Here is a 27,686-nt window from a genome sequence, read left to right on the forward strand (position 1 = left end):
TAAATCACACAACAATATTTATCGTATATATTTTTATTGTGCTGTAGTCTTTCACATTTCTACTTCTTGCATTAATCTTGTTCACTTCATGCTGCAGAGAAATGGAAATATGTGATTAGATCATTTACATGGAATTTTTTTTTTTCGCAATAAAACCCCAATTTTTCAATGTTTATAAACAACATGTAATGATTTATTTTAAATGACCAGTAGAGGGCAGTGTAATAATTTTGTAATATAAAACGAATGGTCAAAATCAGAAAGAGAATTAGAAGGCTCCTCACAGACCCTATAGGTCATAACTGGGGATTGCCAAAGGAAGTAATTACATTAATAACATACAATATTAAGGAGTTGTAAATTATGTTTATACTAATAAAGTAATTTAGGTTCAAGCTTAGTAGAGGAGGCGGAGTCACTCAGTCACATGCTCATACATAGGACCGCCCACTGGACTTGTGAGTCCTCAGTGAGCAGAGACTTAAATGTCTGATATCACAAGTTCTACTAATTCTTTCTCCAAAATACTATATATCAATCTACTCAGCTCCTCCTGCTCTGTAGCTTGCTGCATATCCAACCTGACAGATCTGCTTTAATTAATGTGATACCTGGTTTATGATCCTTTTACTATGGAAGATTCTTCTTTATGTCAGTTTTAATCTTCATCAGGACATTCTTCAACTGGAAGAGGACACAAAATAATGACATCTCAATGTAAAATGTGGCCCGTTACAAATAGGGGAAGGGGAAGTTAGAAATTTTTCCATAGACTTTTCTGGTGCTTAAAGGATCATACCACTCCGGGTAAAGCTGAAAACATGGACCTATGCCCAGATCATTGGTGGAGAGGATGGAGCAGGAAATAGGGAGTCACAGAACACCAATGATAATAAATGACTTACGCATGCTGAACATGTCCTCCTCCTCCGTAGTCTTGGGATGATGATCTGTAGATGCAGGAGTTACTGTTAAAGAAAACCTAATTTTAATAAATAGCACAAATACATCTCTAGTCTATAAAACATTACCAACAGCAATATCACCCAGGACTAAGTAAATGCAAGGTAATGTTTTATTACATTTGTAGGAATCCATTGAGAAAATACAAGTGACGTTTCGCAGACCTTCTTCAGGGGGAGAGCCACGATTAAGGCACAATTATAATTATTCTTGTGTTATTGCTTTGCCCACTTTATGGGTTTTGTATTATTTCTTACATATTTCTTAAAGGGGTGGACCAGGATTTTACATTATTGCCAAGAAATCATATTTATTGCAGATATTACCAATAAAGTAATTTGCAGTACTTGTTATGTTGATTTTGTTATTATTTAACCTCTTCCTATCTGCTCCATTCTATACCACACACCCATTCTGTGGGCGTGTAGGCAATCACAAAGCTACATATCCCAGATAGAACCTTGACCCCTTTTTTGCCTCCCTTGCTGCCATCCATTAAACCTCCCTCTTTGTTTGGAGCGGTGATTTAATTGCATTGCTTCTTGTATTAGGTAGGTCAGGCATCTTCATGCCATTGCCCATGTGGTCTCCAGACCAATCTCTGACAATTGTTGCTTTCAAGACCAAAGTGGATGAATACCTATATAGGGCCAGTATATAAGACCACTTCCAGAAAATCAGATGTAACCCAAGAGAAAAAGTGAAGCAAACAATGCCCAAATAATAAAATGATTTTATCTTGAAGAGATAATGGACATAGGACATATACCCCCAGGAAGAAGCCAACGCAAAACGCGCATCGGGGTCCCTTTCTTCTACACCTCCTGCCCATTTACAGGTATTAAAACCTTTATATCCATTCTCTCTTCTTTCTGCCATGGATTCAATGCTGGATATATGACTTTTGATACCTAGCAGCACTTTTATATTATTATAGGCAAAGGTATTCCTTTTCCATAATGCACATCTGCTCTTTACCTCATATAAGCTACATTTTTGCCATTATGCTGCTAGAACTATCTACCACATTTGTCTCGGCATGCATTTTACTTGCATTACTTTTATGCATTAATAGTGCTTGATCTATAATTCTTTCTGAGTGCATAATATTAATAGTAATCATTGTCTTGACCAGTTGTATATTTATTTATGTAATAGTTCTGCACCTTGTATATACATATACACTGCTGAAAAAAATAAAGGGAACACTAAAATACCACATCTTGGATATTTCTGAATGAAATATTCCAGTTGCAAATTTTTATTCATTGCATAGTGGAATGTGTTCAGAACAATAAAACATAACAATTATCAATGTAAATTAAAATGAATAAAGTGGAAAATCAAATCACAGGCTGATCCAACTTCAGTGGAAATGCCTCAAGACAAGGAAAATATGCTCAGTATTGTGTGTGGCCTCCACGTGCCAGTATGACCTCCCTACTGTACAACGCCTGGGCATGCTCCTGATGAGGTGGCGGATGGTCTCCTGGGAGATCTCCTCCCAGACCTGGACTAAACCATCTGCCAACTCCTGGACAGTCTGTGGTGCAACATGACATTGGTGGATGGAGCGAGACATGATGTCCCAGATGTGCTCAATCGGATTCAGGTCTGGGGAACGGGCGGCCCAGTCCATAGCTTTAATGCCTTTATCTTGCAGGAACTGCTGACACTCTCCAGCCACATGAGGTCTGGCATTGTCCTGCATTAGGAGGAACCCAGGGTCAACCACACCAGCGTATGGTCTCACAAGGGGTCTGAGGATCAAAATCTCGGTACCTAATGGCAGTCAGGCTACCTCTGGCGAGCACATGGAGGGCTGTGCGGCCCTTCAAATAAATGTAACCCCATACCATTACTGACCCTCTGCCAAACCAGTCATGCTGAAGGATGTTGCAGGCAGCAGATCGCTCTCCACGGTGTCTCCAGACTCTGTCACATGTGCTCAGTGTGAACCTGCTTTCATATGAGAGCACAGGGCGCCAGTTGCGAATTTGCCAATCCTGGTGTTCTGTGGCAAATGCCAAGCGTCCTGCACGGTGTTGGGCTGTGAGCACAACCCCCATCTGTGGACGTCGGGCACTCAGACCATCCTCATGGAGTCGGTTTCTAACTGTTTGTGCAGACACATGCACATTTGTGGCCTGCTGGAAGTCATTTTGCAGGGCTCTGGAAGTGCTTCTTCTGTTCCTCCTTGCACAAAGGCGAAGGTAGCGGTCCTGCTGCTGGGTTGTTGCCCTCCTATGGCCCCCTCCACGTCTCCTGGTGTACTTGCCTGTCTCCTGGTAGCACCTCCAGCCTCTGGAAACTATGCAGACAGACACAGGAAACCTTTTTGCCACAGCTCACATTGATGTGCCATCCTGGATGAGCTGCACTATCTGAGCCACTTGTGTGGGTTGTAGAGACCGTCTCATGCTACCACAAGTGTGAAAGCACAACCAACATTCATAAGTGACCAAAACATCAGCCAGAAAGCATTAGTACTGAAATGTGGTCTGTGGTCCCCACCTGCAGAACCACTCCTTTATTGAGGGTGTCTTGATAATTGCCAATAATTTTTATCTGTTGTCTATTCCATTTTCACAACAGCATGTGAAATTGATTGTCAATCAGTGCTGTGTCACGCTCATGTGGCGCCCCTGAGGGTTCAGTCGCCACAGAGGTACTGCACCTCCTCCTGAGGTGTGGTACCCCACCATCCAGGTAAGGTGGGGACACCTGACCACACTCCAACACCTGCATTCCACACAACATAGTAGTGTAGCAAAGCACCTTTGGTGGCTCCCTGCTTGGAACGCGAAGAGTGCTGGGAGGAGGGTGGAGCTTAGTCTGCACAAGAGAGCGGGAGATGATTAGGATTAGGTCAGTCTGTGAGAGAAGATCCCCGAAGTGGGATAGATTGAATTAAGTCCTGCAGCAGACCTCAGTGACCTAGGTCTGCTGGCACAGGAAAGAGATAAGTCTCCATAAGACAGATAGTTTTGTACGGAACGTAAGGAGAAGAAAAGAACTAAGGATTAGGGTTAGAGCAGAGCCCTTCCTCAAGTTCTAAGCGCATGGCCGGGGTCCGGTCCCCGAGGTTGTATGGATACTAATGGTCCTGCGATAGAAACCGGAGGAATAGAAGATGTCACCGCTTTATTCCCACACAAGACTTGGGAACACAACAGCAACGTGAGTGAGCCGGGACTTAGTATCAAGGAGTCCCAGAAGCAGGCTACAGCTGTCTGCCGTACAAGTAGAGTTCTAAGAACATCTGAAACAAGGAACTCCAGTGTAACTCAGTACTGTGAGTACTTCAAATAGGCGCTAGAAGGGAGACGTTCAGAAAAGGCACATATGTTGGTGGAGTGTTGGAACGGAGTACTTCATCTTGCCTGGAGGTTGGCTGAGCCCCTGACCTGGAGGACACGGCACGGATGCGGGCACCTACCTGTATGCACAACAGACTGTGAGTAAAGCTTTGGAACTACATGCCCTGGTGTCCTCCGCTTATTCCTGCGCCAACCCATTCAGCGCTGCTACATCGCTTTGCCTGACACCGCACCATCTACGTCTCCTCCCTATCTCTTCACCTACACTGCCCTGGGACCACAGCCCTGCCTGTGGAGGGCTACACCATCATTGCTGCACCACACCATCTGTCCCAGAGGATGTCTGCAGCATCGGCTTAACATCTTCATTGCCGAACACCACAGGTGGCGTCACGAATCATTCACTAATAAACTTTAATCATCATCCACACACTCAACATTCCCCTTTTACAATGGACGCCCAGGGCCACGGACCGGTTCACAGCTACCGTGACATGTCTCATTGAACTCCACGGGCCCGGTACCGAGTACCCCACGGCCCTGGGTGCGAGGGCGATCCACTCGCGCCTTGGCTGAATGGCGCGAGCCAGGGGGTTGTGGCCCCACTGTGCCACAAACCAGACTACCCTGGAAGGGGCGTGACTACGAAAGCTACCGCGGTCTTCACTGGAGCCTCTGATGGTGAGGTCAGGCTTGTGCGGCAGGTAGCTGTCGGGTGCCACTCCAGGGTAGTGTCTGGCTGTGGCTGCTGATCCCACTCAGGGACAAGTCACTTGGACAGGTGTGACTAATAGGCAGGCTGAGACACTGGGCAAGCAGGCACGGCTTGGAGACACAGGGCAAGCAGGCATGGCTTGGAGACACAGGGCAAGCAGGCACGGCTTGGAGACACAGGGCAAGCAGGCACAGCTTGGAGACATAGGGCAAGCAGGCACGGCTTAGAGACACAGGGCAAGCAGGCACGGCTTGGAGACACAGGGCAAGCAGGCACGGCTTGGAGACACAGGGCAAGCAGGCACGGCTTGGAGACACAGGGCAAGCAGGCACGGCTTGGAGACACAGGGCAAGCAGGCACGGCTTGGAGACACAGGGCAAGCAGGCACGGCTTGGAGACACAGGGCAAGCAGGCACGGCTTGGAGACACAGGGCAAGCAGGCACGGCTTGGAGACACAAGACAGGCGGGAACGGCTTGGAAACACAGGACAGGCGGGCACGGCTCTGAAAGGAACAGGTAGGGGCCTGTTCACAAGGCAGGGGCAGGTATAGGTTTAGGCAGGAAGAAGTGGAGTATGTTGGAACAGGTTAGGAACTGAGCCGCAGGAGTGCGGAGTAGGCGGAGCCGCAGGAGTGCGAAGTAGGGGGGGCCGCAGGAGTGCAGAGTAGGCTAGGCTGCAAGGGAGCCGGGCAGGCTGAGCTGCAAGGGAGCCGAGCAGGCAGAGCTGCAAGGGAGCCGAGTAGGCAGAGCGGCAAGGGAGCCAAGCAGGCAGAGCGGCTAGGAGGCAGAGCAGGCAGAGCTGCAAGGGAGCAGAGCCTCAGACAGGGAGGACACAAGGAAAGACACAGCAGAGAAGGAAGCCAAAGACAAGGAGACTGGCAGACAGAGGTAAGACTGAGTTCAGACAGAGACACAGGGACAAAGACACAAGGACCAGGATATTCTGCCTCCTGGCAGGCGGACAGAGAAGTACTAGGCAAAGTACCAAGACACAGGAATATGCAATAAGAGCCTTCAGAGAAGGCAAGACATAGGACAGGGCCTGGCTAGCTCAGCAGCAAGGAGCTAACTGAGTTTAGATATTGCACAGGCAAGGGTTAGTGGGTGTGGCGGAACTAAATAGTCAAGGGCGCTAAGTGATTGGTCAGGGACAGATTACACAGGTGCACCCTGACTGCATAAGAACCAGAGAGTTCTGGCGCCGCCCCCCTATACACACATAGCTTGGAAGCATACAGGAGAGCAGAGGCACAGGGCTGGCAACAGACAGAATTCACAGCATGGCTTGAAGCAGTAAGTAAGTTGGTGTGCGGGGGATGGGAGGCCATGCAGTGATGCCAGCAGGGTTGTTACATGTTGCTTCCTAAGTGGACAGTGTGATTTCACAGAAGTTTGATTTACTTGGAGTTATATTCTGTTGTTTAAGTGTTCCCTTTATTTTTTTGAGCAGTGTATATCCCATGGCATACATTTTTCATCATGATTTTTTTTTCACCATGTCTTTTTTTTATTACAATGTTATATGGATGGTAATTCTATGTTCTGTATTTCACTGTGCTGCATGCATAGGAATTAATCTGCCTTCATCTCCCTTTTTTATGAATTTTACAATTTTTAGAAATTTGTTAATAAAGATTATTCATTTTATTATTTCGGCGGTTTGCTTCCCTTTTTCTCTTGGTTTGCACAAGACAAAAGTGGGACTCATCTGTGAAGAGGATTTACCTCTCTTCCAGCCTACGTTGCAACTTACGTTGCATTGCACCATGATAGAATGTGGGATGAATTCGATGGAGCACCTGTAGCTGGTGGAAGTCTGGCTCATAGCCCAGTGTTGCGCAAACACCATGTGATGGTTTGTGTAGACACCTTGGTATGTGATGTGAAATCTCACTTGCAGTACAAAAGGGATCACCACGCGCCATTCTTCGAATCTGAGGAGCCCACTTGGGCAACAACATGACGAGAACTTCATGAGTGAAGGTCACTCTGGTCCTTCTCCTGGGATTATGGTGTGGGATGGCATAATGTATGGTAGCTCGACCCCTCTGGTCTAGTCTAGAACCAGTGATGTGGCTGTTTCTCCAAAATGTCCAAGGAATCATTTTTCAACACCGTAATGCCAGACCGTATGTTGCTTGTGCTACTGTGAGCAGCCTGCATGGACTAAACGTGCTACCATGGCCTGGCCTGCAGCATCTCCAGAATTGGGCTCATTTGGGACATCAGTGGTCGGTAATTGCAAAGGAGCTGCCAGCAGCAGATCTTGATGATTTTTGTGCATTTGGCGCTGCAGAACATTTCTCAAACAACCAGTAATAAGATTATTGATAGCTGCCACGGCTTTCGGTGTGGGGATTTTTGCTCATGATGCTCATAACTCATACTGAATAAATGGAGATATTTTGAAAATGTTGTTTAGATTTTTCCATCATTAACATATCTATCAATCCTGTGATTTCCATGACTATTTTCTCTTTCAATGTTGAGGAGTGTAGTTCTTCTAAATTATTACTAATGAGGAATAGAGAAACCCACTGGTTAATGACCCAACCTTGTTCCATGACAAGTGGCATTGGTGGTTGTAGAGGACAACATTGCGATACTCAATCTTTGGCAACTAGACATTTCGTATTCCTAATTGGAAGAGCCTCATTGGTCGTAGTTGCCCTAATTCCATAGACCTTTTTTTCTCTTAGAAGAAATCCATTTGACATTCTCGTAATGTTGTCCTCTTCTACGAATACACCTAGATTCATAGCTGAAGATGTGAACTCTCTCACCTTCTTGTATCTTCATGCCCACTTCTGTCATTGAATAGTCAAGAGATCTACACACGACAGCAGAAGGTTCCTTCATCATCATGGTCAGGGAAACGTCCCCCTTATTAATGTTCCCCAGCAGCTGATATCGGTCAGATTTCCTCCAGGTCACTTTTTGGCCATCGGTCCAGATGATCTCCTTTTTACAAGCAGTCATAGAACAGCCTCGTCCCCAGCACATTGTGGTTGTCTCGGCGGTATATGATCAGGGTAATACAGCGGTGCCATTCAGTGATCCGGTCACCACCAGTGTGGCCGGAGCCACCGGACCTAAAAATCGAGAAGATAATATAGAAATGTATAATGAAGGACAAAGTAGGAACAATTTGTAATGACTGATCACTGAAAAATCCAGCAATCTCCACACGGCAGCAATGCCATACTTCATCTTCTATAGTGACCCTGATGATGGTCCGGGAACCCAATGATCGGTAAATGATGTAACAAAAAGCGTGATTGCTTTTTACTTTTCACCATTAAACGTTAACACAAATGTTACTCTAACTTATGAATGTGGTAAAATGACCCCTAAAAAAAACTTCCAGCTCCAGCTACAGTCTTCCAAATAATCTAGACCTCATGTAGTGAAGCTTATGTAAGAATAAGAATAGTTATGGCTGCTACAACTATGAATGAATGAATGTCAGAAAAATCGTCTAGTGGTCCAAACAAATGCACCACAAAAATGTTGTGTTTTGTGTATGTGAGTATCTTATATACAGTATGTGTGCTCAATGTAACTGTGCGTGTAGATGTAAGGGGCTACAGAGTTCGTCTTTTGCCCTCACACAAGTCCCGGAAAAGTAATGATTTGATTGCTGCTATTGTAAATATTTTCTGTCATGTCTTTTATGTATAAAGCATATATATGTGGGTATTGTTTCACAGGGAAAGCGTAGTGCCCTAGTTGAGACACTAGATGGGGACATAGAAGCACTTAACTGTAAATAGTTAATATAGGAGGAGCTGTCTGCGGGTAAGCAGGAGGGATTCCGGATAGTTAGTGTCACGAACACCGCACTGCACTTGCTCACTGAGCCAGTGCGCGTGTCCTGAGTAAGACAAACTGTGCTCAGAGATACCTGTGGAGTGGGCAGCAGCCGAGTAGATGCGTACTTCAGACCCGCAGGACCTGAAACACGTGACTGCTGGGGGCGTGGCCTAAACTCCAGAGAGCTAGAAGCTGCAGGAAAACTCCTAGAATGGTAACTACGGAACAAAGTTACTAATTGGCATGAACAGGGACATAAACCAGATCAGGCCAGGGTCAAAGGGCAAGACAGAACGGATAGTCAAGACATAGCCAAGAAGTCAGAAACCAGAGAAGCAGATATACAGTACAGAATCAGCAGGCAAACTCACAACGGGGGACAGAACCGGATCAGAACCACATAAGCAAGCTATAAGACAACGGACAGGCACACAGGGGTCAAAACACTCAGCCAAAGGCAAAAGTATAACTGACAGGGATTAGAGTTTCTCAGGGCTATAAAAAGCTCTCCCTGAACCAAAGATAGGCCATAATAATTAACCCCAGGCGTGCAGGTCAAAGCCTGCACTGAGCTCAAGACATTAACCCCTGACGTGCAGGTCAAAAACCTGGACTAGGATCATGACAGTACCCCCCTCTCAATGGGGGGCCTCTGGACCCCCAGGCTTCCCCGGGTACTTGCCATGGAAAGCCCGAACCAGGCGATCTGCATGTACAGAGTGAGCAGGGACCCATGAGCGATCCTCTGGTCCATATTCCCTCCAGTGGACCAGGTACTGCAAAGAGCGGTGCACCCATCGAGAGTCCACAATATGTCCGACCTCATACTCGAAGTGACCCTCCACCAACACTGGAGGAACAACAGACTCGGAATCCTCCTTGACAGACCCCATGGGTTTCAACAGAGATTTATGGAACACATTATATATCTTTAAGGAGGCGGGGAGAAGCAACCTACCATATTTTTCAGACTATAAGACGCACCGGACCATAAGACGCACCCCAATTTTCAGTAGGAAAATAGGGGAAAAAAAAATAATGTGTCAAATGGGGGTTCGTCTTACAGTCCGAATTCAGCTTACCTGGGAAGGGATCCGGTACAGGTGGAGAAGTAATCACAGGGGTCATTCAGTGGTCCAGGCTCGTGCGGTGGCGGCTCTGTGCTGAGGCAGCTGCGCTGGGGTAGTGGCAGCTGTGCTGGGGCAGCTGTGCTGAGGCAGGGGCAGCAGTGCTGGGGCAGGGGCAGCAGTGCTGGGGCAGCTGTGCTGAGGCAGGGACAGCTGTGCTGGGGCTGGGGCAGGTGGGCTCTGCGGTGGTGGCAGCGGGCGGCGCTCTGCGGTGCGGTGGTGGCAGCGGGCTGTGCTCCGGTGCAGGGGCGGCGGCTCTGCCGGCATTTCTTCGCAGCCCGGAGGCCCCCGCACTTCCCTTGCTGGCCGCCGCCATGTTGCGGTGGCCTCCGGGAGCATGGACGCCGGAAAGATGGCCGCCGGTCCAAGGACGGCGCATGCGCGGGAACAGATCTCGTCCCGAGATCTCGGGGGACGAGATTCAAATCTCGGCAACGAGATCTCGTCCCCCGAGATCTCGGGACGAGATCTGAAGCTGCGCATGCGCCGTCCCCGGACCGGCGGCCATCTTCCCGGCGTCCATGCTCCCGGAGGCCACCGCAACATGGCGGCGGCCAGCAAGGGAAGTGCGGGGGCCTCCGGGCTGCGAAGAAATGCAGGCGGAGCCGCCGCCCCTGCACCGGAGCACAGCCCGCTGCCACCACCGCACCGCAGAGCGCCGCCCGCTGCCACCAGCCAGAAGGTTAGTACCGTGTATTGCGACCATAAGACGCACCCCCCACTTTCCCCCAAAATTTTTGGGGAAAAAAGTGCGTCTTATGGTCGGAAAAATACGGTATATGCCACCGGGTTGACTATCTCCACAATCTCGCACGGACCAATGAACTTTGGTCCTAATTTAGCTGACGGTACCTTCAAGTTGATGTTACGTGTGGAAAGCCAAACCTTCTCCCCCACCTAGAACATGTGTCCTGGGGCCCTCTTTTTGTCAGCAAAATATTTGTACCTCCCCTGGGCACGAGAGATATTACGCTGGACTTCAGCCCAGAGGTTTTTTAACCGTTGGACGGACCCCTCTGCCCCTGGACAACCGGAATCCACCCATGAAAACTCCCCAAAATGAGGATTAAACCCATAATTTATTAGGAATGGGGACATGTTGGTGGACTGACTCACCCGGTTGTTAAAATCGAATTCCGCCAACAGTAACGCATCACACCAATCCTCCTGTCTGGCGGAGGTCAGACACCAGAGAATTTGTTCCAGGGATTGATTGGTGCGTTCCGTCTGACCATTACTCTCCGGGTGATATGCCAACGAGAAGGAGAGTGAGATGCTCAATTTCATACAGAATGCCCTCCAAAATTTGGCCACAAACTGCACACCTCTGTCAGACAACACATTCAGGGGTACCCCATGAAATCGGACCACATGCTGCACAAACAACCTTGACAATGTTTCTGCTGAGGGTAGTGCTGCCAAGGGAATGAAATGGGCCTGTTTTGAAAACCTATCCACTACTACCCAGATCACGGTATTGCCCCTGGAAGGTGGAAGACCGGTAATAAAATCCATGGAGAGATGAGTCCATGGCCTATCAGGAACCGGTAAAGGTATGAGTTCCCCAGCCAGCCGGTTATGCAAGCTTTTGGAATGGGCACAAACTCCACAAGCAGCAATGAATTTCTTGACATCGGACCCCAGTGAAGGCCAAAAAAAAGTCCTGGCTACTGCCTCTCTAGTGGCCGTGATACCGGGATGAGCACTCAGCCTAGACTCATGAAACTCCTGCAGAAGTCTAGGCTGCAATAAATCTGGAACAAACAATTTATCCCCTGGCCTGGACACCGGAGCTAGGGCCTGAGCCCTCAAAATTTCTTGTTCCAACTCTGATGAGACCCCCGCCACTACCACCCCTGGGGGAAGAATGGAGGACGGTGGCTTAGGGGGAGACACCGGGTCAAAACTTCTGGACAGGGCATCCGCTTTAACATTTTTGGACCCTGGTCGAAAAGTAATGGAGAACTGAAAGCGTGAAAAAAAAAGTGACCAACGGGCTTGTCTAGGAGTAAGCCTCTTAGCAGATTCAAGGTATGCCAAATTTTTGTGGTCAGTGATAACAGTGATAGGGTGAGCTGCCCCTTCCAAAAAGTGCCTCCATTCTTCGAATGCCAGCTTGACTGCAAGAAGTTCTCTATTGCCTACATCATAGTTTCTCTCGGCGGATGAGAACTTCTTAGAGAAGAAGGCACAGGGTTTGAGATTAGTAAGGGTGGCCAGACCCTGGGACAACACTGCCCCCACCCCTACTTCAGAAGCATCCACCTCCACAATAAATGGTTTGGACGGGTCTGGCTGGACCAACACCGGGGCGGACATGAAACATTTCTTAAGAGCCGAGAAGGACTCCTTAGCGAGTTCTGACCAATTTTTTACATCAGCCCCCTTCTGGGTAAGATCTGTGAGTGGTTTAATCACTTGAGAGAAATCTTTAATGAATCTCCGGTAATAGTTCGCAAATTCCAAGAAACGCTGGAGCCCCTTGAGATCATGAGACTGAACCCAGTCTGCGATCGCCAGCACCTTCTTAGGGTCCATACGAAACCCCTCACAAGATACAATCAGCCCCCCCAAAAAAAGCCAGTTCCTGTACGAAAAACGAACATTTTTCCAATTTAGCAAACAAGTGGTTGTCCCTGAGTCTCTGGAGAACTGTCTGTAGATATTGTAAGTGAGACTGACTGTCTGGGGAATACACCAAAATGTCATCCAAATAAATGACAACAAAATGGCCTATCAGGTCAGAAAACACAACATTGATAAAGTTCTGGAAAATAGCGGGGGCATTAGTTAACCCAAAGGGCATAACCAGGTTTTCAAAGAGTCCCTCTGATGTGAGGAATGCAGTTTTCCACTCGTCCCCTTCCCGAACCCTTATCAGGTTGTAGGCCCCCTGGAGATCCAATTTGGAGAACCATTGGGCCCCAGATAACTGGTTACATTGGTCTGAGATGAGGGGAAGTGGATAAGTGTTCCTAACCGTTATCTTGTTAAGTTCCCGAAAGTCGAGGCACGGCCGCAAACCACCATCTTTCTTCTTCACAAAGAAGAATCCTGCTGCCATGGGTGACACAGAAGGCCTGATATGCCATTTGCGGAGACTCTCAGCTATGTACTCCTTCATGGCTTGGCGCTCAGGCCCGGACAAATTGAACAATCGAGCCTTAGGTAACTTGGCTCCAGGTACTAAATCAATGGCACAATCATAGGGTCTATATGGTGGCAGCGCCTCAGCCTCACTTTCAGAAAATACGTCTTCGAAATCCTTCAGGTACTCCAGAATACCTTCCAGACTGACAGACGACACAGATACGGTTTTAGCAGAGTTAACAAGAGGCCCCAGGTTACAACATTTATCTTTACATCCCCATTGAGTGATCTCTCCCGTCACCCAATCAATGGTAGGATTATGGCATTGTAGCCAAGGCATCCCCAGTACCAGTCCTTCAGGCAAGATATCTAACACAAGACAAGTTAATTTTTCCACATGAGTGGAACCCACTTTCAGAGAAAAATGTTCAGACCTGAAACAGATACCGCCTCGGGTAAGAGAGGATGAGTTAATTGCCACAAGTTTAACAGGATCCTGAAGCCTGACTGTCCCTATCTTATTAAGAGTCATAATCCGGGCATCAATCAAGTTAACAGCAGAGCCACAGTCAACAAAGGTGGTAGTCTGAACAGGACCATCACCAAGTTCCAGTTCCACCCGAAGCACAATTTTTGCAAGTGAGGAAAAAGGTACCTGACGGTCTGGGTAGCCTCCTCGACTACTACCCAGACCTAGTCGTTTCTCGCCACCTTGGAGGATGATGGACAGGAGGGGCAGTCCTTCTTTCAATGTCCAGATTCCCCACAATAGAAGCACAACTGCTTCTCCCGGCGGCGTCTTCTTTCCTTCTCATCACAGGTGACAGCGCTCACCTCCATAGCCACTGGAGGAGTCCGGGTCTCAACTCCACTGGAGAATAATGATGTTTCAAGTTGCATAACACCTCTTGCCCGCGGTCTGCGGTCCATGCGAACCGCTTGGGTCATGGCATCCTCCAGGGAGTCAGGTGGCGGATGGAGTGCCAGGGCATCCTTCAGAAGTTCACACAGGCCTCTACGGAACAGCCCCCGAAGGGCGGCATCACTCCAAGAAATCTCGGCTGCCCAACGTCTAAATTCAGAACAGAACCACTCGGCCGAGTACTTCCCCTGACAGACATTTATCACCTTGTCCTCAGCCAAACGCACTCTATCTGGCTCATCGTAAATAAGCTCTAAGGGCTCAAAAAACGCATCCACAGTCATTCTTTCCAGGGCAGAAGAGAAAAGAGAAAATGCCCAGGCTTGTGGGGACCCCCTAAGCAGGGATATAACCACCCCCACCCTCTGTTTCTCATCCCCAGAGGAACAGGGTCTCAAGGAGAAAAAGAGTTTACAGCCCTCTTTAAATGCTCTAAATTCATTTTTGTCACCAGCAAATGTATCTGGTAACTTAACCGGGGATTCGGGAGGGACTAAAATGACATCTCTATTCCCCACCTGCTGAAAGCCTGCGGAAAGCGCCCCCTGAACTGAGTCCGCAACCTGCCGTTGGGACTGGGCCAGAGTTTGGTGTTCCAAACTTAGCTTCTGCAGCGACTGAGTCAAGCATTTCACCTGCTCAGATAAGGCATGCATTGGGTCCATGCTGCAGAAGTAAAAGAAAGAAAAAAAGTTCACGGTCAGTTATAATGTCAGGAACACCGCGCTGCACTAGCTCGCTGAGCCAGTGCGCGTGTCCTGAGTAAGACAAACTGTGCTCAGAGATACCTGTGGAGCAGGCAGCAGCAGAGAAGATGCGTGCTTCACACCATGACCTGAAGCACGTGACCCCTGGGGGCGTGGCCTAAACTTCAGAGAGCTAGGAGCTGCAGGAAAACTCCTAGAATGGTAACTACAGAACAAAGTTACAAATTGGCATAAACAGGGACATAAACCAGATCAGGCTGGGGTCAAAGCACGAGATAGCATGACAATTACCAAAGGGCTAGACAGAACGGATAATCAAGACGTAGCCAAGAAGTCAGAAACCAGAGAAGCAGATATACAGTACAGAATCAACAGGCAAACTCACAATGGGGGACAGAACCGGATCAGAACCACATAAGCAAGCTATAAGACAACAAACAGGCACACAGGGGTCAAAACACTCGGCCAAAGGCAAAAGTATAACTGACAGGGATTGGAGTTTCTCAGGGCAATAAAAAGCTCTCCCTGAACCAAAGAGAGGCCATAATAATTAACCCCAGGCGTGCATGTCAAAGCCTGCACTGAGCTCAAGACATTAACCCCTGACGTGCAGGTCAAAAACCTGCACTGGGATCATGTCAGTTAGTCAGTAGGGCTTAGAGCCCGCACAGGGCAGACAGCTATGCAACGTTGAAGCAAGTTACCCAGCCATCCAGGGCCCAGTGAAGCCAGAAAGATAGTCTCAGCAACAGGGTGTCATCACTAGTGGAGCAGAGGCTAAAGGTAAGGCCATAACAGTACGGGGACGCAGGTGGCTCTATCATGTGGCAGATCATCGCATAGGCTGATGCCCTCATTTCCGGGGTGAAACGGACGAGGGAACCCCCAAGCACAGTGAGTCTGAACAGGGAAGATGCTGCGTTACCGCAAGAGGTGGTAAGACCCAGGCACATATTGAAGGCCGTAGGAAGAAGTGCAGGGAAAGTGGAGAATGTGGACTGTATGGAACCCTTTGCTGATGATGTATCTGACAAGGATGTGCAGTGCAAAGAAAAAAGTAAAGTTCTGCGTTTTAAGTTGCAACTGGACTGTTTCTCTGTTTGTGCACAATCGTATGAAAAGGGTCTGCGGCAACTTAGAGAAGATCCTGAAGGTGCAGAGAGCAGCGAAACAGTTACACTGATTAATGGACATTATTTTCATGTGACGGGAGACCAGGGTGCGCAATAGGCATTAGCCTCAGTAACAACTGCAACCCTGGCGCTCCCTCACATATATACAGGTGGGGCCCAGACACAAGTCCAGCACAGGGGCCCTCCGTTATCAGCTTCTGGCTTCGGTCCTGACTGGCATATATGCAACTGAGCTGGTATGTGCATGCATATTAAGTGAATGTACCCTCAATAAATGTCAAAACTGCCTTCATTACAAAATCAACAAATAGGGATACCATACAGTGTACATAGATTATACTGCCAAACTGTGCACATACATAATGTTGCCATACAGTACACATAAATGATACCACACAGAATGTACATAGATTATATTGTCATAGTGTACACATAAGCAATGCCGCCATACAGTACACATAAATGATGATACCACACAGTGTATATAGATTATAATGCCAAACCGTAAACATAATTAATGTCACCATACAGTTCACATAAATGATGATATCATACAATGTACCTAGATTATACTGCTGAATTGTGCACGGAGGTAATGCCATCAAATTATTGATATAAATGGAGATACCACGTGGTGCAAATAAATAATGTTGCATAAATTATATTGACATCAGAATATCCTTTTTAATAGGGCCTCTGTATTAAACAAAGTGCTCGTGGTTATACGTAACCCTCGATATAGAATTGAAACACTCACAATCACATGCCACCAAACGATTAATAAGTTTCAAGTGAAATACAAGCAAAAGCAAAAAAAGACAACCTAAAACCAACAATACAAGGCATAACCTGATCGGGTGCTCACCTGTAATGGACAGGACAAGGCAAATAATCCGACCTGGGCACACATCCATTCTGTGCAGTCAATGGGAAGATGCAGAACAGATAAACTCTGGGCCAAACGTGTGAAAATATTGATATTTCGTTAGAGAAGGGGAAGTAACAGACGAAGACTGTGAAATGCAGTGACATCTTGCTTGTGATATTGCTGCAACATTTATTTCTAACAGAGGAAATAAAAATACACTGCTGGGAAAATAAAAGGAACCACCTGCACGTCACGCTACAAACCCTAAGTCATCGGAACTTCAGGGATTTCAATCTCTGCAGTTTGGAGGCAGAAGAAACTTTGATTCAATGTCACTGGCTTTGAAAGTGACAACAGGAGCGATGGAGAGGATCAGCAAGATACCCACCAAAAGGTTTATAGGTGGTGGCCACACACAATTCCTCTTTCCATTTTCCTTCCTGACTGATTCTTCATTAATTTAGCTTTTGGTTAGTGTCTTTGTCACTACTGGTAGGGCGAGGCAGTACCTTCAGCCCATTGATAGTGAACAGGTAGTCCAGTGGGTCACCCTCACACCCAGGGCTGTGGAGTACTCAGTACCGGGCCGGTATCTCACAGGGAAGTGTCACAGCAGCGGTGACCTGGTCCGTGGCCCTGGGCGCCCATTGTAAATGTTCAGTGTGAATGTGTAAGTCGTGACACCACCTGTGGTGTTCGGCAATGTAGATGATAAGCCGACGCTGCAGACAGTTCCTCTGGGACGTATGGTGTGGTGCAGCAGTGATGGTATAGCCCTCCACAGGCAGGGCTGTAGTCCTAGGGCAGAGTGGATGTAGCGACACTTAGATGGTGTAGTGTCGGGCGCAAGGGATGTAGCAGTGCTGGGCAGGTTGACGCAGGAATAAGTGGAGGACACCAGGGCATGTAGTTCCAAAGCTTTACTCACAGTCTGTGGTGGCTCAAGAGCCCGCATTGGTACCGTGTCCTCCAGGTCAGGAGCCCAGTCAATCCTATCCTATCCTCTTCCCGCTCTTTAGTGCAAACTCAACTCCACCCGCCTCCCAGCACGCTTCGTGTTCCAAGCAGGAAGCCACCAAAGGGTGCTTTGCTACACTACTGTGTTGTGTGGGATGCAGGTGTTGTAGCGTGGTCAGGGGTCTCCACCTTACCTGAATGGTGGGGTACCACACCTCAGGAGGAGGTGTAGTACCTCTGTGGCGACTGAACCCTCAGGGGCGCCACACCAGGTCCTCCAGGATGGCACATCCATGTGTGCTGTTGTATGCAAGGTTTGCCATGCCTTAGAGCACAGTCTCAAGACTATGGACCAGACACCAGAACACTGCTCGTTACATGAGAAGCGCCAGGAAGGGTTGTAGAAGGACATCAAGCCACCAACAGGGCAGGTATCTTCTCCTTTGTTTGAGGAAAAACAGCTAGAACCTTACAAAATTTTCTCCAGGTTTTGACGTTCTGTAGTGGGACCTGGGAATAGTGCGACCCAATTGGCATTCTCCAGAGTACTCCAAAATTGGCAAGTCCTTCATTGGTACCTGGTTCTCTTTACTGCTGAGAGCAGGTTCACATTGAAGACATGTAACAGAAGAGTCTGGCGATGCCGTGGAGAACATTATGCTGGCTGTAACATGATCCATTATGACCAGTGTGGAGGTTGGTCAGGGATGGTATGAAGAGGCATACTGTATTTCTGCACAAATCTGCATGTGATAGCCAACAGCATCAAGACTGTTGTTAGATTCTGAGATGAATCCCTCAGGGAAATTGCCAGACTTTACAATGGTGAAATGGGCCCTGAGTTCCTTCTGGTGCAGGACAATGTACCGCCACTTCTGGCCAGGGTACATAGGAAGTTCTTGGATGATGAACACCTTGACGACATTGATGAGCCATCACGTTCCAGAGACCTCAAACCAAGTAAGAACCTCTAGAAGTTCTTCAGTCCTGTACCAATAGGACCAATAGGTTATGGATTGAAGTGATTTTCCATGAATAATGTACATGCGATCATGGCTGCAAGTCCAGCTGGCTAGTCTTAACAATGAGTTACGATATTTGTTTTATTTCATTTTTTACTCTTGGGCAACTTTTCAATAAATCCCAGGCCACCCCTAAGATGATAGAGGGACCATCGATCCAAGAAGGCTTGCCATCATTTTGGAAAAGAACCGGTTAGACCAGGATTTGACTTAAGTAAATTAAACTTGTTTGAAAATTAGAGAAACTTGAAAAATAAATGGAAAATCCTTTAATATCCATCCTATAAAAGGGGTTGGAGATACCAGTATGGTGGATGAGGGACCTGTTACAGAATTTGCCTTGTGCTTAAGAGCTTCAAGTTACTATAATGGGCTTTGGAAGACCATTTTGTATGCACTAAGTCTCACCTTTACCATACCCCAGTGGTCTGCCACTGATAGCTTTCCATCCCTTCACCTTCGATATGCCAGGAGAATCGATGACTGTCCGGACATGCTGGGAACCATTCTGTATGCGCTAATTCTCACCTTTAACATACCCCAGTGGTCTGCCACTGATAGCTTTCCAGTCTCTTTACCTCTGATATGCCACGAGAACATGTGACTGTCCGGCCGTGCCGGGAACCATTCTGTATGCGCTAAGTGTCACCTTTAACATACCCCAGTGGTCTGCCACTGATAGCTTTCCAGTCCCTTTACCTCTGATATGTCACGTGAACATGTGACTGTCCGGCTGTGCTGGGAACCATTCTGTATGCGCTAATTCTCACATTTATCATACCTCAGTCACTGCCACTGATAGCTTTCCAGTTCCTTCACCCCTTATATTTCACGAGAACCGGTGACTGTCCGGACGTGCTGGGAACCAGTTGATGACTACTGGTATAAACAGGTGTAATAGTAAAAAAATATATATAATAATTGGATTATAATTTGGTTACTCTCAGCTTCATGCCCCCTGCTCATTTCCTCCCCTACTAAGTAATCACGCAAAAGATTTTATCACATACGGTATCTTTTATTACATGGTAGAATTTCAATTTTCCACGTCTTGCGTTACCTTCATGCTCTAGACGGACAGACAGAGATACAAACAACATGATTATTTATATGGACTTTTTTAAAAATACTAAGAACAAGTATAAAAACTCTGCACTTTTTTTTAACTGACTAGTGGGAGTCTTACAATCAGTCTGGAAAATGGTAGTAAGTATTAAAAATCCCCACAGCGCCCCTACAGGTCAAAACTGACAACATACAGTGTTACGGAACTGGAACATATGTGATTTACTAAAAAATTAAAGTGGTTTAAATTCCTGCTCAGTCCAGGAGGCGGAGTCACTCAGTCACATGCTCATACATAGGACCGCCCACTTAACTCATAAGCTCACAGTGAGCAGAGACAAATCTGTACATCACAAGTTCTACTAAGTATTTCCCCACAAAACTATATATCAATCTGCTCAGCTCCACCTGCTCTTTAACATGGTGCTAGGAGATTGGACTTCATAGTAAACCTGACAGATCTACTGCAATGAATGTGATACCTGTGGAAGATTTTTCCTGGTCAGGGGTCTTAATCTTCATCATCGGGACATTCTTCCACTGGAAGATTATACAAGGTAATGACATCACAATGCAAAATGTACTATATATATATATATATATATATATATATATATATATACACACTGTATATATATATATATATATATATATATATATATATAGTGGGGCATCGATGGGTTGCTGCGACAGTCGGGGGTCTGCTGATATCCCCCGTGCCTGTCATTGTGATCCTCCTGTAAAAACCAGCCCTGTGGCCGTCGTTCATATATCGTGATTTTCATTATACATATCAATTATCAAGCGCTGCTAGTGCTACACATAGCACAGGCGATCAGATGATCGCAGCTTCAAGTTCCCTAAGGAGACTATTAAATACCGTAAAAATAGAAAAAAATTTTTTTGAAAAATATGAAAAATAAAAAACGCAAAAGTTGAAATGACCCCCTTTATCCCCATTAAAAAAAAACTGTTAAAAAAATTGTAAATACCGCACACATATTTGGTATTGCTGCGTTTGTAAAAGTCTGATCTATCAAAATATAAAATTATATAATCTGATCGGTAAACGGCAAAATTACAAAAAAAAAACCAAAACCTCCAGAATTATGTTTTTGTGGCTGCCGCAATATTGCAAAAGAAAAAATGGCGATAAAAGGCGATCAAAACATCGTATCTACCCCAAAATGGTATCAGTAAAAACATCAGCTCAGGACTCAAAAAATAAGGCCTCACCCAGCCCCAGATCCCGAAAAATGAAAACGTTATGGGTATTGGAAAATGGCAACGCAAGCAAATTTTTGTTTTGTTACAAATTTCCTAATTTTTTTTTGCCACTTAAATAAAAAAAAAAAAACTATGCGTATTTGGTATCTGCGTACTCGTACTAACCTGGCGAATCATTTCGCCAGGTCAGTTTTACAATATAGTTAATATGATAAATAAAAAAAACTCAAAAAAACAATTGTGGAATTGCACTTTATTTTGCAATTTCAACAAACTTGGATTTTTTTTTCTCGCTTTTCAGTGCACCACATGATAAAATTAATAATTTAATTCAAAAGTATAACTCGTTCCACCAAAAGAAAAGCCCTCATACGGCTATGTGGATGGAACAATTAAAAAAAAAAAAAGTTATGGCTTTTGGAAAAAGGGGAGGAAAAAGCGAAAATTAAAAAATGGAAAATCGCCCGGATGTGAAGAGGTTAAAGGCCCAGAACACTCCGGACAAAGTTGACGACGCGGACCTATATCCAGATCAGGGATGGAGAGGACAAAGTATGATATTGGGAATGATGGAATACCGATGATGATAATAAATGACTCACGCATGCTGAACATGTCCTCCTCTGTAGTCATGGGATGATGCTCTGTAGTTGCAGTAGTTACTGATTGAGATCCGTGAGCTAAAAAGCCATAAATATTATAAATTTCACAAAGATTTATCGAGACTCTAAAATATTAATAGCAATTAGTAGATATATGATAATGATTCACTACATTTATAGCAATCTATAGAGAGTGCAAAAGTGACGTTTCGCACACCTTCTTCAGGAGTAAACCATGAATGGTCCAATACTATAATTATTCTTGTGTTATTGCTTTGCTCTCTTTTTGGGTTTTGTATTATCTTTCACATACATATTACATGTACATTTTTCTTAAAGCGGTGGTCCAGGATCTCACATTATTGCCAAGTTAACCTTTTTATTGCTGATATACTGTAGTAAAAAATGTATTATTTTTGCCTCCGCTCCTGCCACCCATAATACTTATCTCTTTGAAGTGGTTTCTTGTGATAGATAAGCCAATCCCATGTATCCATATAGTCTTACCCCATACATGTCATGTAACTAAAGACTTTGCACCCATAGGAGCAGTGCAATTGTATTGGAAAAACCATGTGACTGATTGTCGTGACTTCACAGTCACAAATAAGAGGAAGTGGTGGCAGCATCATTTAACTTGGGGTTGGATTGGCTCAGCAGTAAATAAATTACCGTAATATGAAAGAAATTTTAAGAATGTCTTCATTTTTAAATAGGAAAACATTGAAGATAATAAAAAATAAATCTCGGCGTACCTTTTTAAAAATGATGCTTTTTTTAGACAGTCCTACGTTTCATTTTTTATTTTTACTGTCAATGATGTAATTGATGGTTGTCTGAGGAACTTTCTAAATGCAAGGAAATCATCAAGATCCGCTGCTGGCAGCTCCCTCTGCAATTGCTGATCAATGACGTCCCAGTTGTGCTCAATGGGAGATAAGACCGGCGATGCGGTAGACCGTGGTAGGACGTTTAGGCCATGCGGGCTGCTCAGCGTAGCACGGGCATCATGCGACCTGGTGTTGTTTTGTTGAAAAACGGCTCCTAGGACACATTAGCGAAATGGTCGTATCACTGGTTCCATGACTAAATCATTTTCCCTCATCAAGGGCTCGTCATAGTGTTGCCCACCATGGGCTACAGACCAGTCTAATGTTATTTTTGCATCCAAGGTTTTCATCGCTGAAGAGGACGTACCTCCATTGCAGAATACATTGCCACTTTACTCAAAATTTTGCCAGGGAACCAAATATCCCTAATTTTTTGTGAGTAGTGTATGTTGTAGGTGTTCTAATTCCATTGACCTTTTTCTTCTGTTACGAGACCTCCATCTAACCTCCTAATATTATCCACATCTAAATATGCACCCAGGTTCATAGGTGCAGATGTGAAATATCTTACCTCCATGTATCTTCACTTCTACTTCTGTCTTCTGATCATTGAATATTCCAGGGATCTGCACGCGGCAGCAGTAGGTTCCTTCATCTTCTTTAGTGACCCTGGTGATGGTCAGGGACACGTCCCCCTGATTAATGTTCCTCAACAGCTGATATCGGTCAGATTTCCTCCAGGTCACTCTTTGGCCATCAGTCTTGATAATCTCATTATTACACTTAAATTGTGGACATCCGCCTCTTCCCCAGCACATTTTGGTTGTCTTGGCGGTATATGTGCAGGGTAATACAGCAGTGCCATTCAATGATACGGTCACCTGTGCCACTGGAGCCACCGGACCTGCAATTCGAAAAGACGATATAAATAATGATACCATATAGTGTACATATACTGCCCAACTGTGCACATAGGTAATGCTGTCACATAGTACACAATAATGATACCATGCAGTGTACTTAGATTATACTGCCAAACTGTGCACATATATAATGCTGCCATACCATACACATAAATAATGATACCATACAATACAAATACATAATGCAACAATGAAAATTGCATCAGAATATCCCTATTAATAGCACCATCATACCCAACAAAGCGCCCATGATGGCACCAACACGTGCCTGGTTATAAGTAACCCTCGATGCTGAATGGTAACGCTAATGATCACATGCCACCAAAGTTTTAATAAGTAGCAAGTGTAATAAAAGCCACCGAAAAAAATGAACCAAAAATCCGATAATACATGGCATAACCTGATCGAGTACCCACCTGTAATGGACAGGACTAGGCAAATATTCCATATTGGGCACAGGTCCATTCCGTGCAGTCAACAGAAAGATACAGATCAGAAGAACTAAAAGGGGAAAATATAGGTATATATGTAGAGAAACGGAAGTAACAGACGGAGATTGCATAATGCCATGGTATCTTCGTGGCGGAATTGCTGAAACATTTCTTTAGAACAGAGGAGATAACACACAGTGCTGAGAAAATAAAGGGAACAGTTGAGCATTGCAGCATAAGCCTCAAGTCACCGGACCTTCAGGGGCAGCAATCTGTCCATTAGCGATTGTAAATTATTGTCACCGACTTTGGTGCGAATGGTGAAGCAACCACAGACAATTCCTCTCACCTTCTTCTTCCTGACTGATTTGTCTCCAGTTTTGGGTTTTTCTAGTGTCCTTGTCACTACTGTTGGCACGAGGCACTACCTGCAGCCCATTTACATTCCACATGTAGTCCAGCTGATCTAGGCTAGCACGTCTATACGTTCTTCTTATGTCTCCTAGGACAGTCTCGGGCATGGTGCAAACATCAAAATATGGACCATTGCACAAAGCGTGCCAGACAGAACCATAGAGGGGCATCGACCAAGCAGAAGGACCAATATCTGCTCCTTTGTTTGAAGAGCACGACCAAAGCTCTACAACATGACCTCCAGCGGGCAAGTGATGTTCATGTTTCTGACCAACAGACACCATGAGGGTTACATGATAGTCCCACTGTATTATAGTGGGTGCTTCATTCCCAGCTAAACACTGTGCAGCTCGATTGACCTTCACCACAAAAGACCATTGATGCTTCCTTCTCTACATAGATGAGACCTGGTTCACCATGAGCACATGTGACAAATGTGAAAAAGTCTGGAGATGATTTATTGTCCATTATTATCCAGCATGGCCAGTTTGGCAGTTCTCAGTGATGGTCTGAGTAGGCATGTTTTTAGATGGTCTCACAAATCTCCACGTGATACCAACGATACCTAACTGCAGCCTGTTAGGAGCCTAGAAGAAATCCTTGAGACCATTGTCAGACTTTACACTGGTGATTTGAGCCCTGAGTTTCCCCTGAGGAAGGACAATGGGGCAATGCCTAGGCTCATGTGGCTTATGTGTAGGCAATTCCAAGCCATCGATGCCTTTGACTCACCATAACGATCCAAAGATCTCAATTGAATTGAATCCAATGTTGTAAACTAGTGTCACAGACCGTCCAGGAGCTCACTGATGTCCACGTCTGGGATCAGACCACCAGGACACCATCTACCCCTTCATCAGGAGCATGGCACAAAGTTGTCAGGAATGCATACAGGCAGTTGAGGTCCATACACCCTATGAGTTGTAGTGATAAATTTGACTCAAATTGTATAAGCATGACTACATTTTTTTTACTTACTGGTTTTCAAAGTGATGTGGAATCCAGCGCTCAGTTGGATGATGATTATGCTTTATGTTGACCACTGATAAATCACTTTTCTCTTAACGAATTCCCCATTTTATAGCATGCCAATTGCCTCTTCAGAGAGAAAGAGGACTTGAGAACTCTATGGCGCCACCTGTTGGAAGCAGCAATCCTACAAGTCACAATCGACCCTTCAATGGGCCTTGAAATGTGACTTAGGATAAAAGCCAGATCCGAATCTGAAGAGATGGCGTTATAGCGTTCAAGTCCTCTTCCTCTGTGAAAGAGGCAATTTGATTATTACATTTCTCTGAGGAGCATTGCATGACGAACAAGCCTCCTTACCTTGGCAAGTCAGAGCCGATATGTCGCTCTCCGAAAGGAGAAACATTACCATTTTATAGCAGTAGAGATGTTCCATCGAGTCGCGGGATTTACATGGTACCTTAATATTTTTGAGCAGAATAGTTGTATACAATTGTCTTTAAGTCCCTCACACTTAGGGTGCCCAGGCATGAAGGACATGGAGTTGTGTTTTCAGACCTCTTCAGTCTTCACCCATCAAAACTTCTAACCACACTAACATATAGGAGGGCTCAGACCTGTAATGATCACCCCCTTCCTGAATATTTTCATCTCCCCATAGTTGCTTGGAGAAAGTGTCCCATTCCCTCATTGCATGGAATTCTGAGTAGACTCTTTGGAAGATGATTTGGTGAGCATTGGATGTCATGTCTTGCCCCATGCTTTTGTACATCTGTGATGTCCATGTGTGTGGAGGATCAGCATGATGCTGTGTGTGGTAATCTTGGCAAAGTCTGCCAGTGGCTCTGAGGTCCATAGTTTCCAGGCTGTCATCTACACATCTGTGGCGCCCCTGAGGCTCAGTCGCCACAGAGGTACTGCACCTCCTCCTGAGGTGTGGTATCCCACCATCCAGGTAAGGTGGAGACTCCTGACCACGCTCCAACACCTGCACCCCACACCACAAAGTAGTGTAGCAAAGCACCTTCGGCGGCTCCCTGCTTGGAGTATAGCAAAGCACCCATTGGTGGCTCCCTGCTTGGAACACGAAATGTGCTGGGAGGTGGGTGGAGTTAGATGACATTACAAAGAGCGGGAAGAGTTTAGATTAGTCAGTCAGTTAGTTAGAGAGTTGGAGAGAAGAAGATCCCCGGAGAGAGGGATAGATGGATGGAAGTGCTGCAGCAGATCCCAGTGACCAGGGTCTGCTGGCACGGGAAAGGAAGAGAGAGCAACGTAGACTGGAAGCCTGACTCTCCATAGAGAAGAAGATCAGTGTGGAACGTGAGAAGTAAAAGAGAACCCTTCCTAGAAGTTCTAAGCGCAAGGCCGGGGCCCGGTCCCCAAGGTTGTATGGATACTAATGGTCCTGCAGCAGACACCGGAGGAATAGAAGTAGTGACCACTTTATTCCCACACAAGACTTGGGGGCACAACAGCAACTGGATAGTGAGCCGGGACTTAGTAGCAAGGAGTCCCCGAAGCAGGCTACAGCTGTCTGCCGTACAAGTAGGGTTCATAAGAACATCGGACTGGAGGAACTCCAGTGTAACTCAGTACTAGGAGTACTTCACCTAAAGGCGCTATAAGAGGATACGTTCAGAAAGGTACATGTTGGCGGAGTGTTGGAAAGGAGTATTCCATCTGGCCTGGAGGTTGACTGAGTCCCTGACCCAGAGGACATGGCACGGAGGCAGGCACCTGTTTGTACAACAGACTGTGAGTAAAGCTTTGGAACTACATGCCCTGGTGTCCTCCACTTATTCCTGCGCCGGCCTGCCCAGCACTGCTGCATCCCTTGCACCTGACACTACACCATCTACATGTCACTCCATTTACTCTGCCCTGGGACTACAGCGCTGCCTGTGGAGGGCTATAACATCATTGCTGCACTACACCATCTGTCCCAGAGGATCTGTCTGCAGCGTCGGCTTATATCTTCATTGCCGAATACCACAGGTGGCATCACGAATCACTTATAAACTTTCATCACCACAAGCACACTGAAACATCACCTTTTACAATGGGCGCCCAGGGCCACGGGCCGGGTCACCGCTGCCGTGACATCTCCTATTGAAGCTCATCGGGCCCGGTACCGAGTACCCCACAGCCACCATGGATCTGAGCAGGATAGTCTAGAAGAGGCTCATGGAGACTGTTAAACCAGTGTGAGAGATTTGGGTTAAAATACTGAATGTTTGTCTTGAGTCAACAACCATCATAGGTTGCATTAAGATGACTATGTAAAATGTGTTAGAAGTGTCCAAAAGGCATGAGGTGTTAGCGCCCCTAGACATTACCACTAACCAGAAATTAATAGCAGAATGGGCCAGGAGGAGATAGCAGTGGCTCGAACTCTATGTACAGTACATGCAGGATAAGAGCTGCTATGGATGGTGAATGTAACCCAGAAAATTGTTGTCCTGATGCCTCGTGAAAATGGACTTTAGTCTGACTAATTCAATAAAACGTATGATTCCGGCAGTAGAAAAAAGGCCATTTTAGAGCACTGCCTTCAGATGGTTCCAGCCATCTATCAGCAAGCAAA

At 46.0% G+C, this 27,686-nt stretch overlaps 1 protein-coding gene across 2 annotated transcripts; it reads right to left on the reverse strand.

The window, feature by feature from the left end:
• Nucleotides 1–25,195, reverse strand: LOC141083466 (hepatitis A virus cellular receptor 2 homolog). 2 transcript variants are annotated; one of them, XM_073567743.1, is made up of 5 exons: nt 23,702–25,195; nt 22,934–23,266; nt 906–968; nt 612–684; nt 1–91 (listed from the first exon to the last, which is right to left on the reverse strand). In XM_073567743.1, the coding sequence occupies exons 1-4, from the start codon at nt 23,748–23,750 to the stop codon at nt 659–661; spliced, it is 471 nt and encodes a 156-aa protein (XP_073423844.1). In that variant the 5' UTR covers nt 23,751–25,195; the 3' UTR covers nt 1–91; nt 612–658. The 2 variants fall into 2 exon arrangements, with proteins under 2 accessions (XP_073423844.1, XP_073423843.1); XM_073567742.1 differs by lacking the exons at nt 1–91; nt 612–684; nt 906–968 and adding exons at nt 19,636–19,707; nt 20,186–20,243; nt 21,533–21,610 and having other exon boundaries at nt 23,702–25,194.
• Nucleotides 25,196–27,686: the final 2,491 nt, after the last annotated feature.

The sequence above is a fragment of the Dendrobates tinctorius genome, unplaced genomic scaffold (assembly GCF_039654945.1).
Source record: "Dendrobates tinctorius isolate UK_male_01 unplaced genomic scaffold, ASM3965494v1 ptg000020l, whole genome shotgun sequence".
Classification (NCBI taxonomy): domain Eukaryota; kingdom Metazoa; phylum Chordata; class Amphibia; order Anura; family Dendrobatidae; genus Dendrobates; species Dendrobates tinctorius.